Below are 13,610 nucleotides of genomic sequence, written 5' to 3'. Positions count from 1 at the left end.
ATATAGTATGTGTGTGTTTGTATTTATATATTATGTATGTGTGTATTTGTATTCATATGTATATTTACATATATGTAAAATACGTATATTGATATCACTTTTGTATAACGGTTTTTAGTTGTTAATTTGTGATTTGGATCATATACACTAGTAAGGTGTGTGTGATAAACAAGAATTTCATTTGTTTATATAAAAGGCTTTACAGGAATAACCAGCATTTAGAATTAGGATTAAGTACAATGATGATCGGTGCCAGAGATCACAACACAACACTGTTTATTATTTGTAACTTCTGAGTGGTCCTCAAAGGCAGCCCCACATTCAGCATTATGCAGTCAAGTTGTGAGATGATTATGGTTTGGACCACTGTATTAGGATTTGCTGATCAAGATAGTGCTGCAAATGATGTACTAGTCAAACTGCAAATCTAGGACTATCCTCAAGTCATGGATTTATTTCTTCAGCGAAAGTACAACTCTGTCTAATGCTATCACTTAAATTATTGTTTCTAGACAACACAGAAGATCAGAGGCAACACTCCTATCTTACTAGGCTTTAGTCTTTTTGCTCCATCAGTTCCCTAACAACCTCCAGATGCTGAATCAGACTATCCTATTCAGCATCCTCTGAGTGGCAAAGTACAGCTCACTATCATCAACATATTTATAGTATCCTATTTATGCTACCTTATTTCAAAAACTGATTTTGTCTTCCACTGGTTTCATACAGATATTAAATAGTATGGAGAAAGGGTTTAGCCCGCTGGTGTCCCACACTGGAAAAACCCTTCTTCTCCCTCAGCTGCCAGTTCCCAGGATGGATTGAATAGGTTGGTTGAAAGATTTGCAAGGATAATATTAGCAACAAAATACTATTTTCTAATGGATCATGCTTGAATATGTTAAGTCTGGGCCTGATAAAAGACTACAGCATTCTGTACTATTGGCTGTAGATTTATCTAGTAAGTGATATCATTGCCCCCTATAATAGCAGAAGCTTGGAACAAAATAACCTTGGAGGCACTGACAATGAACACTGACAGATAACAACTAGTGCGTAGAATTTATTTTTATTTATTAAATTTGTTTGCTGACCACCTTGCCACAAGGCAACTCATTCTCTACTAGAAGCATGAAAGTAATCTCTTTATCTCTAAAAATTAGTGAGCTGTAGCAGCTCTTTTATTTCTCCAGGAAATTTGCCAATGCCATATTTGAGAACTACAACTAAGTTAATAATTAGTTCTGCACATTTTTTAGTAAGCCAAGTTTAATGGTGATTTCTCTTTGTGTACATAATCTTAACACACTTTCCCCCCTTCATTTTCTCTTTTTGCAAATCTGTTGATGGAAATTTTAGCAAGAAATATATGAAATAATTGCAGTGTTCACATTTACTAATCTTTGTTTTGCTATTTTGTATATACTGTATAAGGTTATATATAATCGAGTTCTCTGTCATTTATTGATTGTCTCATAATTTCAAATGGATCTAATTTAAAACGGAAGAGCCCATGATTTATTTAAGACTACATTGACTGGTGTTATTAGAAACTGATTCAAAATGCCTATCCAAATAAATTAAGAAAATTAGCAATTTTTAAATAATTAGAACATTTGTAAATACTAAGGGTCATCAAACTCAATTACATATACTTTCTTACGTAGATTTGACTAAGCAAAAGATAGAGAACTGCAGACAGAGAAGGGGGGAATCATGCACAATCATGGCTGCTTATATATGTCATCCAACATGTTTACATTTTAGACATTTTAAACATTTTACACATAGTACTTTTATTCTGTATGCATACAAGCATTTTGGGATAAGCATTTGAAAAAGTGAATTACAATTTTATTTGCATTGTTTGACTGGAATTGTATCCAGTCATTTTACTAATTATGGAAAAATGAGGCAGAAAATTTTCCATATCAGATAAATGTAAAGTTATGTTTTCAAAAGGGCTGTATCTTAAAATTCAAATAAATATCACTGTGACTACATAAGTCTTAGAGAATTGCATTTATTGCATTTATCTTTTAAGGCCTATGTATCCTACTGAGGAGCTAGAAGAAGAAGCAATAACAGAAGATGATGCTGAATTAACGCTTAATAAAATAGAAGAAATAATTGCGGTAAGTTTATGTAACTTGTCTTGACTGATTGCCACTATTCTGAAAGAAAGAAAAGTATGTTTTCAATAGTTCAGTTTTATATGTGCACTCAGAAAAAGACAATATTTAGTGCAATAAAGCTTAGTTTTGAAATGGGATAGACGATTGATATCATTTTCAAATTTAAATTTATAAGCTTTTCTGTCTGGGAATTCAATTTAGTACTAGGTTGCTTACAAGTGAGAAAATGGTTGGTATATGGATATATCTTTGAACTAAAATAAGTTAAATGTGTTTTGAGATAACACAAAGAAAACAAATCAGGTCTGTGTTGGGCAACATAGAGATGGAATGGTCAAGTTCTGGAATAGAAGAATGGAATAGAAGTTAGCCAAGAATATTTTTTAATTAGGTGTCATTTTTTAATTGTAAGTAAGCATTGAAAAATTCACTTCTTATCCCTCTATCCTAAATATCCTAAATATATAGGCTGTACTCTTCTACTTCTTCTGTTTCAAATTTAGCAGTACAGTGCAGTTTACTTCAAATCAACCATATTTCTGTCTTTTCACTTAGGAAGGAATATAGTGAAATCTTAATTTAGTGAGTCTCAATTCAGTAAACCAAATATTTAATGCATGTTTGTGAGTAATGGTCATCCCATCTTCCCAATTAATCTGTTAAAATGAGGATTTGTTATAATACCCATACAATTATAGAAAAAAAATCTTTTTTTTTTTGCACATTATTTTTTCTTTTTTGTTTTTAGGATTGAATGTATACTTTTGTTTCAGTTTGTTTGGTTAGTTACTGTTTTGTATTTTATTTTCTATGATAAAACAAATAAGGAAAAAAAGAAAAACATCTAGCTTAAATTGTTGCATATTTAAATGGCAAAGCATTGTTTTTCTCTTATTTTGCTGACTGAATTATTGTCACATACACAGTTGTGTAGTCAAAGTTAATACATGAAATAAAAAATTCATTGATGTAGCCGGCAGCAATTCTTGTCAAAACAGTACCAGGTTTTCACATGTCACTATGATTGGATTCCTGCCAGCTGTTTTTTGTTGTCGTTGCTTCTTGGCTCTCATGTTACATTGTCCATATAAATACATTTGACAGGGAAAGCCAATACTTTTCACAAATGGATTATATCTAAAATGAGGAGCTTAATGTCCTCTAGCTTTTGAATAGCAACCTGTACAATCCTTTTTTCACTGTCAATGTGGGCTAGGGCTGATATGAGTTGAAGTAAAAAAATATCAGGAAATCGACTATCCTTGTTTTACATGAACTGGCTGCAGTAAATATTTTAATGGTACAAAGGGCAAACTCTTTTTGGAATGATTACTAAAGCAGTGCTTTTGACAAAAAACCCTGTGAGTAACATTGTATAGTTTTGGATGGTAATAGCATTTTAAACTTTGTTTCATCTAAAATAAATTTTGTGATGGCATTCAGAAAATAATTTAAAAAATCATAATGTTGACTGTCCTGCTAAAAATATTTTTTATGTTTTTAAGGAAGAAGAGACAGACAATGAGGAAAATTATATTGATCTGAATGTTTTAAAGGCACAAACTTACAAATCAGTAAGTGTTTTCTTCAATTAATACTGAATGCTAGTTATTAAAGTATTGATTTGCAAACACAATGCATTGCTGCTTGACTGAAGTGTCCCCTTCTTTCAGTAACTCTGTACAATTTTCTATGATTATCTGGGAAGTGTCCTAGCATTTATACAATTTTGGCGGTTGTACATATAATCAAAGGAGCTATGACAGAGAAGAATTAAGGGAAATGCACAATTATATGTGTGGCATCATTAATGGATGAATACCAGTCTCTAATTGGAATTCTCTCTCTTTTGACTCCCCTGATGCAGTTTTTACAAAGCAAACAAAAAGAATATGAGCTATAATAATATCATGCCTTCACCATATTAAAACAGTCAGTTGATAGCCATTTAGAACAGCTTTCCTCAACCTCTGTGACATTGCAGCTGGCTGGGGGGGAGAGAGGGTAACCGGACCACGTGAGCTTGTGTGTGCAGCCCACAATTTGCTGAGTGGAGCGCCATGCGTGCACCTACGCTAGCTACTCATCTGAGTGGAGCTGCGCACCCCCAGTTCCAAATAGGCCACAGCCTGGGTTAGACTAATTTTTTTCTGTATGAATTTCTTTGTTGAACTAGTATGGTATTTTTGTGGTTATATGATCAGAAAGCAAATCCTTTGAGTTTTTCCCATGCTGCTTATTTGTGTTGTACTTTAAAAGTAATTGTAAAGTGTTTACTGCTTGTACTGATATAATTGGCAAATCACCCTTTGGTCTTTATGTTGGCGAAACAGATTTGAAATTGCGTAGGGGCTGGGTGTTTTCTGTATCACTGCATATTATAACATGATAATTCATTAGTGTGTGTAATGCCAATATCTTGATAGGACATGCTTGAGTCTAAACAGGAGGAGATTTTAGAATCTAAAGTAGATGCAGCTGAGTGGAACCTTGAAGTGGAACGTGTTCTTCCTCAGTTGAAAGTCACAATCAGAACAGATAATAAGGTAAGGAAGATTTTGTTTAGTGTGTTCCTTCTAAGTTGGCATGTCATCTTTCAGAAACAGTCTACCTATGTAGGTCAGCAACTTCTTTGCTAAAAGAAGGCATCACATGAAAATTTCCACAAGTATATGTATATTAATGAAGCGTTCCTCCCCATAGATATTTGCGCTATATGTGTGAAAGTCAGGGAGAATTGCTAAAATGCTCATATAAGGAAAAGGAAGAACTTTACACCTTCTTCTTACCTCAGTTATTTTCATAATATCTGTGAAATATACAGGCTTTCCAAATTTGTCTTTTCCCCTGCTAAACGAGATAATTAAAAATAAAGGCATTTTATACTTTACTAATATCAGATAGTTAGCATAGGTAAGAATATACAAATAAAGAATTTATTATTCCAGAATAAACATGCTGCAATTGCTGAACACAAAGATCTTACTGAAAGCTGTGCAGATGTGTGAATAGATTTTGAGAAGCATTAAGATAACATTTAGGTACCCTAACTTTCAATACCAACTGAAGGCATGTAAATTTTATGAGTGTAAATCTGATTAGAATGATGGCTGCATTTAACTACAGTTTCCTCAGTTTCCCCTCAGGAAAAACTTGATTTACTAATGTTAGTTTGAAATCAAATCATATTTGCACCTACCGTAGTTGTTTTTTAATCTTCTTCACCGTTAACTGCCCAAATTCATTATTTAAAATGTAAAAAATATCAGAAATACTCTTAAGCTGCACATCTTGGGTTTTGATCTACTAATTTACCTAAGTCTACTCACTTAAGCTCTTAGAAGATTGATTGATTTCCCATGGCTGCTATGTATGGATAGTCATCACTTAACAACCCTAACTCAAATCAGAATTTCCATCACTTAAACAAAACATTATGAGATTAAACCAATTAGTGACAGCAGTTCCAGTAGTCCAGTTGTGGTCGGTAGGTGAGGAGTGCACCATCATTAGGTGAGGACCTTACACTTTTCCTGCCTTGTCATGCTCCCCGCCACTCAAGTCTCCTCTAATTCAGGAAGGGTCAGTCAGCCATGTCTTGTCAGCAATGGCAGAAGAAAACAGTGAAGGTCAGCTGGGGGCAGTTGTAGAGTGCCAGATGACGAAAAGGCAGAAATGGGGGAGATAGGTGGATGCGGGAAAGTTGCAGCATACACTGTGATTGTAAATGCAAACAAGCTACCCAGTGCCCAAATTTTGATCTATTATTTCAGCACCTTCGTAACTTCAAACTCTCATTGAACGAATGGTTGTTAAGTGAGGATTATCTCTCTGCCTAATATATTCTATTGAACCATGTCTTAACTCTACTATTTTATGCTGTTTACCAGTAGATCTTTTTTGTTTGTTTGTACTTGCTTGATTCTTTATTGGAGCCCTCTTAAATTGAATGTTTTTACACACTAACCCATAACTTTTCGTCTCCATCTAACTATGCTTAAATGTATCAATTCCATTTATTCTAGTTCTTCCATTTATTTCTAATCAACATTGGCAATTCAGCTTTTGCTCACTTCACTCAATTCTCTTCTCTCTTGTATTGTAATGTCTCTCTTTTCCGTGGGGTGTTGAAATCAAGTATTTGAATTATTCTCTAAATCACATTGCTGCTATCTTGTATGTCTAACGTGACTGTGTTTTGGCATGCAGTATTAAAGTTTTCATTGCTGCCCATCGTTATTACAATCAATACAGGCAAAAAAAATAGTGATTGCTCAAGCCATCATTCAGCGCAGTCAGTGGATAACTGCAGCTTTGCAGAGTATATTCTAGAAAATCAGAGTAGTTATTATTTTAGATGGTAAAGAGATTACACTTTATTCAGTTTATTTCAAGTATTGCAATTCCTTTCTTGCTGCCTTTCCACACTTTCAATTATTATCTTTTATTCAGAACATTTCTGCTAAATTATGTGACTTCCTGTTACTATAATTATACTTGTCAACTTTAAAGTGTGCACCTTGAGTAGTCAATTGAGGCACCTATAAAAGATTTTTCTTTGAAAACCTGTACCATGTTACATGCAGGTTGGCATGGAGAAATGTGGGGATGTGTAAAAAGTTCTTAGCTAAAATAAGATGGAATTATTAATTTTAAGATTCCAGCATTACGCCTGGTTTTATATTTTTTTGTTTATCATCTTTCTTGTTCAAGGAATGTGCAGGAGCCTTCTTCAGCACCACAGCTCAAACAAGTAGACTGTTTTTTTCATGATCCAACTTTTGCAACTGCAAATATGGACAATTGTGAAAACTAATCTGCATTTAAGTTCCAGGCTGTTGTACTGATGTCCAGCTTTACCATACTCAATTCATGTTTATTGCTGAGCAACCCAGTGCAATTCAATGCTTCATTTCTGGATTGCACTCACTGCTTTGATCAATCGGCAATCGTAGGAAAGTGAATTTTTGCATACGTTTGATTTCTTCACCATTAATTGTTACTTTGACATTTCCATTTTTGCAGTGGTTATGTGTTTGTTGTTTTTGATGTTCAGGAAAAGGCCAAATTTTCTTGTTTTCTTTTTTAGTCGTTGTGATCAGATGTTTCAGAATTTTGGTTTCTAAGAGGAAAGTTATATCATCAGCATATCAAAGATTGTTAGTGATTCTTTATCCAATTTTTACTCTGATTTTTAATTCTTCCAGTTCCAGCTTCCTCATGATTACTTCAGTCTACTTTAAATAAAAAAAGTGAAAGAATGCAACCTTGCCGCACTCCTTTCTCTATCCTGAACCAGTACATGTTTCCGTATGGCACAGTAGTTTCATAATCTGTGTACAGCAACTACACTAACTTGACAGATGTGTTGTCAGATGTGTTCTAAGACTTTCCACAACTTGTCTTGATTGACACAGTCAAAGGCTTTTTTGTATTATTCTCCCCCCCCTCCCCCCATGATTTAGGATAGATTTGTAATATGGTCATGAGTGCCACTTCTGAAGCTATCTATTCTTGACACATCATTGGTCAGACAGTTTTATTTCTCTTGCTTTTTTTGATGATGCTTTTATTAGCAATAAATGGTGTTCAAATCCTTTTGATTTGCACAAATGCATTCTTGGCATGAATCTTCATACAGTCCTTCTTTAGCTGCTTGCAATTCTGGTTCCAGTAAACTTTGCTGTCTTTCCTTGCTGCTCTTTGGAAATCGGTATTCAATCTCCTTGCTTCCTCTTATATTGTACTGCTTTCATTGCTTTTCTTTGCTTGGCTATACTGATGGTTTCATCTGAGAGCCACTTTTGCATTTTTCTGGTTTCTTGTATGGTATATGTTCAGCTGTTGTTTCAGTGATAGTTGATTGAATTTCTTGCTACGGTACATTGGGCATCTTCTAAGCTGTTCAAACCAAGGGTGAAATCTATTTACCTTCCGTACTGGTTTGGAAGTGCATGTGCTGTGTGCGATTTTGGACCCTTTGCGCATGCGCAGTGGGTAAAAAACAGGTTACTTCCTGGTTAAAACCAGGAAGTAACTGTCCAGGCGGGTGGGTGGAGCCTTGTGCTGCCGCCGCTACCAGTTCTCCCGAACCTCCCGCCGCTACCGGTTCGCCTGAACCAGTGCGAACTGATAGCATTTCACCCCTGGTTCAAACCTATTTTTCATCTCAATTGCATACTTAGACGGGATTTTGGTGATGTTAAATTTCTTTGGTTGTTTAAAAGTTCTTTCTAAATTCTAAATTTTTTCAAATTTTTATTTAGGATTGGCGAATCCACGTGGATCAAATGCATCAGCACCAAGATGGAATTGAATCAGCTTTAAAAGATACCCGTGTAAGTCTGATATGTAATTCAAAATTTACATTTTGAATGACATTATGGCAATTCAGCTACTGCATGCTATTAATTAGTTGTATGTTGTTACATTATTATAACATTATTGTGACACTATTCTGTTGTTAGGTTATTTCCATCAAGGATTGCCAAGAACTATAACATCAGCTTTCTCTCTGAAACCACTTCTAAAGAATAAAAAGTATTTTTCCCCAAGCATCTCTTTTCCTTTTGAATTGGGATGTCTCTGCCAAAAAGCTATTTTTTTATGATGCCTATTTTAGGAGATTTCTGTAAATAACTGGGTTTAGTCAACATGTTTGGAAGATTTTTCTTTCAAATGAGATTTCTGCACTGTTTTGAGATTATCAGTTTTTTCCTCTAAGAGATTTTAGCTGGTAATCTAACATCTGGTCACACCTTCACCTTCATCCAAGGTGAAAGTGTGACCTATATTAAGGTTTAAAACCTTAGGGTTCCTAATAATTAAATTTAATATTAAGTTTTTGACACCTATGAAGAGCAAATGAACATTGTACAACTGTACACTGTTCGCTCTCATTCTGAGATACAGATAGTTGCAAGACCTTTTTTTATTAGAGTATTCATTGATTTAATTTTAAGCAGAGCAACATATATGAATAATTGTTGAGACTACAAAAGTGTTTACAGAGTCCAGGTGCACAGTGATAATTATTTTACACTCATAATTAAATGACTCAGAAGGTCTAATAGTGTACATCGCAATCTCCTATGCACTGCATGGAGAGTCCAAGCATGAGTTAATTTCAGTCTGTTATGACGTCATAACAGTTGGAATTTCTTTGACCATGCCCTCCTCCTCTGTCCGAGCCTCAGTTTTTTTCAACTCAGTCTGAATGAAAGACTTGTTTGAGTTGGTTCCTTAAAATAAATTAAATAAAAATTAGGAAATTGGCTATTTTTAACTTACTTTCAAATTAATGTAATTAGAGCCTCTAAATTGGATTGGGAGTGGCGAAAACGGAGCGCAGAGAGTGATTAGCGCTGCAGACCCTGCAAACAGCGTTTCGATCACTGGGGCGGCTGCCATTACCGCGTGGCACAGATTCATCCCTGGCCATCTGGAAGGCATCGTGGGCACTAGGGAAGTCAGAGGCTTCGGTTTCCCTGCATTTTGAGAGCTGCTGGTGAGCAGCAGGCTGGAAGAAAGCGCGTTGATCGTGGGGCCAGTAGCTGCCATTTTGTGGGTGGCGGCCATTTTGTAGCAGCACACAAGGCAGTAATTTCTGGAAAAATTGACCAGGTGGGCAGTATTGGGAGCAAGGGTCCTTCTCCGGAGGCCTGACCATCGCAGAAAATTGTGGCCACGCAAGTAAAAACCATTTAGTCGGTTTATAAAGCGTTATTTGAGTGATTGATTGCCACGTTGCTGGGAGCAAGTCCTGCTAACACCTGATGTGTCTGGTCATTGTTGCTGCTACTTGTAATCATAGCCTAACAAACCATTTCGCTGGTTTGGGTGTGATTTGAACTCTGATCTGTGCAGTGAGTAAGTCTTTCAGCTTTTATTCTCTTGGGGGTTCTAAAGCCTGTTTTCAGGGTTAGATATGACTAATAGCAGTGATTCTGAAGATTCCCAATATCAGGCTGATTGTCCTGTCCTTAAAAAGCCCAGATTAAGATCTAGCAAGGCTTCTGTTACCACTCAAGCCAAATCTTCCAAATCTTCAACTGTGGCTGCTGAGAAAGATGCACCGGGGAGACAAAAGGCCTTAGAAAAGCATTCTGCAACAAGCTGCAGCTTCTAAATCCCATGAAGAGTCTAAGGATATGGGTGAGACTTCTAATCCTGTATCTTCAGAACTGCAACTGCAAGAAGGATCAGCCTAACTGGTCTTCCACTGTACCTATGGGATCACATGGCTTTCAGGCAGTTCCCTTTCAGGAAGGTTTTATACCTGACCCTCCTCAGCCCCCCTCTGATTCTTCTCAGGTGCCTGGCAGGCAGCGTTGTGCACCATCAGCCACGTTTACACCCACATCAGCGGGCTTGTGCCCCCTAGAGATGACTCAGCAATCCTTATCCTCAGACCTACGTTTTGCCATTGTTCAGACCATTACCCAAGGTATTGATGAGGCCCTTAAACAAAGGGGAATTTTGGCTCCTTTACATCCAGAGCCTTCCAGATCAGATCCTATGCATCAACATTCACATAGGCACAGAGAACATAGGGAGGGGTCACATCATGCATCTCCATCACTTCATAGCAAGGCTTTGCTGGAAGGAGAGGAAGAATTAGGTGACTTTGAAATGTCTGGGGATGAAGGGCTTGCTCAGGACAAGCCTTATTACTCTTGAGTTATTTCGTCCCCATCTCTTCAAGACATTGCTACTCAAAGCAAAAATTACTGCTAATATGGGTCAGATAGAAAGATCCACCACTGAGGCTGGAGACTCTCAGGATCTTTGTGCCAGTCTCTTTATAGAGTGGGTTACTACACAGGAAGTTATTCCCTCCCCAAAATTCTTTATAGATGTAATTCAGAGGCAATGGGCTCAACCTCTTTCGATCCCTGCACTTAGTGGCATGGACAAAAAGATGTATACTGTGGAGAAGGAACTGGAGGAACTTCTTCAGATTCCCACAGTTGATCCTCCCTTGGCTAATTTGGCTTCATCTGCAATTCTCCCTTCTGATACTGCTGAAGGATTGAAGACTGAGGATATGAAGACGGATTTGGCTGCGTGCAAAACTCATCAGTCAGTGGCTTGGGCAGTTAGGACCGCCACAGCAGCATGTCTAGAACGTCTCTTTTATGGCTAAAACAGATGCAGGGCAGGATTTCTCCAGAGGATGTACGTCTACAACAGGACATCAGCAAACTAATAGCTGCAACTGAGTACATGGCTGATGCTACTATTGCTGCGGCAAAGTTTGCCTTTAGAGCCCTAGCATCTAATGTTGCATCCAGACGTTTATTATGGCTGCGCCAGTGGCAAGCAGACATAAAGTCCAAGTGGCGCTTGGCTGCAGCACCCTTTAAGGGGAGCCAGCTGTTTGGAGAAGCACTAGATCCCATCCTAGTGGAGGGCAAGGATAAGAGGAAGGTTCTTCCTCAGCAGACTAGGAGAACTGATAGACGGTCTACCCCTTATTACCGTAGGCAGTCCTTTCGAATCCTGCCTCCCAGTAACACGTAATACTTCCCTGGGGGCGACAGAGCGCAAGATAGATTAGGATTTCGAAACAGATCTCGACAATCGCAGTCAAGGCGGCCTTACAGGGGTTCAGGGGGACGCCCCTACCACCGTTCCAAATGACTCATGGGCTCAAATTCCGATTGGCAGCAGACTACAGAGGTTTGCCGACCAGTGGCGGGATACCACCACGGACGCGTGGGGTCTTACAAACAATTACCCTAAGTCTGACCTTAGAATTTTGCTCCAGACCCCCTCTTCGATTTCTTCAGTGCTCTGTTCCCAGAGAACCCATCAAAAAGGCCATGATGGAGGCCGAGATTCAACACTTGCTGGATATCTCGGCCATCAAACTGGTACCAATTGGACAAAGGGGTTTGGGGTTTTACTCCGTACTCTTTCTGGTTCCCAAGAGTTCGGGCGGCCAAAGAGCTATAGTGAATCTCAAAGACCTCAACGTTCACATAAGTTACAAGAGATTCAAAATGCAATCTCTTCATTCAATTCCGAGTTGCCTCCATCAGGGAGATTATCTAACATCAATAGATCTCAAGGAGGTATACCTTCATGTCCCCATAAGGGAGTCTCGCAGGAGGTTTCTCAGATTTGCATTTGTAGGACACCACTGGCAATATCAGGCACTTCCCTTTGGCCTCTCCTCAGTCCCACGCACCTTCACCAAATTGCTGGACGTGATAGCAGCACGTCTCAGAGCACACCCTGTTTGTCTACAGTGTTATCTGGACGATGTGCTGATTCAGTCATTGTCGCTCAGGCAGGCGCAACTGGATCTACAGCTCATGATTCAGGCACTTCAGGATCACGGCTTTTCGGTAAATTGGGAGAAAAGCCATTTGACACCATCCACCAGGCTTACTCATCTGGGGGCAGTGATAGACACGTAGTTATCTCAAGTGTTTCTGTCTCCAGACCGACAGGAAAGCATAAAAGACTTAGTTCAACAGGTGCAGGCATCAGTTTCAGTGTCCTTACTGACTCCCAGCTGTTAGGGAAAATGATTTCCTGCTTAGTTATAGTTCCCTGGGCTCGTCTGCACTCCAGGCCCCTGCAGTGGCTCCTTCTTCCCAGTCAGAGGTCAGGGCACAGCAACTCACTGTGCAGAATCAGAGTTCCTCTACAGGTACGGCGATCACTCGATTGGTGGAAGTCGAAGGCCATGGAAAGGGGCTGTCTGTTTCGAGATCCTCCCAGATTGATCCTGACATCGGATGCGAGTCTCTTCGGCTGGGGAGCACACCTGGGGACCCAGGTGACTCAAGGAAGATGGTCTCAGCGAGAGCTACGCAACGATATCAATTGGCTGGAGCTGAGAGCAGCCCATCTGGCTCTCCGTCATTTTCAAACCAAGTTGGCGAATCAGCACGTTCTTCTGTTAACAGACAATGTCACGGCCAAGGCACATATCAACCGCCAAGGAGGCACCTGCTCCAAACTCCTTATGTGCAAGGCAAAGAAATTGTGTCTCTGGGTGGAACGACATCTTCTGTTCTTGCGGGCGGAACACATTACCGGGGCATCCAACTCCACAGCAGACTGGTTGAGTCGAATGACAATAGACCAGTCAGAATGGCGTCTTCATTTGGACTTGTTTCATCGCATCACAGTTCGATTCGGGGTTCCGGTCTTGGACTTGTTTGCCACACCTCAGAACACTCACCTGCCTTGGTTCTTCACCCGATTTTGGACTCCAACAGCAGAGGGGGTCGATGCCCTTCGTTGTCCGTGATCCCCCGACCTTCTATAAGCCTTTCCTCCCATTCCTCTTCTCCAGAGGGTGATCCGGAAGATTCTGGAGGAGGAGGCAGAGGTGCTGTTAGTGGCCCCGCATTGGCCGAGGCGTCCCTGGTTCGCGGACCTGATGTCACTGTCAATAGCATCTCCATGGATATTGCCATCGCACAAGGTCTTCCTCAGCCAAGGGGCCCTTCAACATCC

The 13,610-nt window shown here is 39.0% G+C and overlaps 1 protein-coding gene across 3 annotated transcripts in view; it reads left to right on the top strand.

The window, feature by feature from the left end:
- IFT57 (intraflagellar transport 57) overlaps window positions 1-13,610 on the top strand; it is a 38,611-nt gene that overhangs the window by 11,625 nt on the left and 13,376 nt on the right. For all 3 annotated transcript variants that reach the window (XM_060686306.2, XM_034413062.3, XM_087894906.1), the window contains exons 4-7: window positions 2,045-2,135; window positions 3,641-3,709; window positions 4,562-4,681; window positions 8,402-8,473. In XM_060686306.2, coding sequence (XP_060542289.1) covers window positions 2,045-2,135; window positions 3,641-3,709; window positions 4,562-4,681; window positions 8,402-8,473 — 352 coding nt within the window. The remainder of the gene's footprint in view (window positions 1-2,044; window positions 2,136-3,640; window positions 3,710-4,561; window positions 4,682-8,401; window positions 8,474-13,610) is intronic.

This window comes from Pantherophis guttatus, chromosome 5 (genome assembly GCF_059756535.1).
Source record: "Pantherophis guttatus breed Tessera chromosome 5, ASM5975653v1, whole genome shotgun sequence".
Lineage (NCBI taxonomy): Eukaryota > Metazoa > Chordata > Lepidosauria > Squamata > Colubridae > Pantherophis > Pantherophis guttatus.
This window is presented reverse-complemented; position numbering and strand designations above follow the sequence as displayed.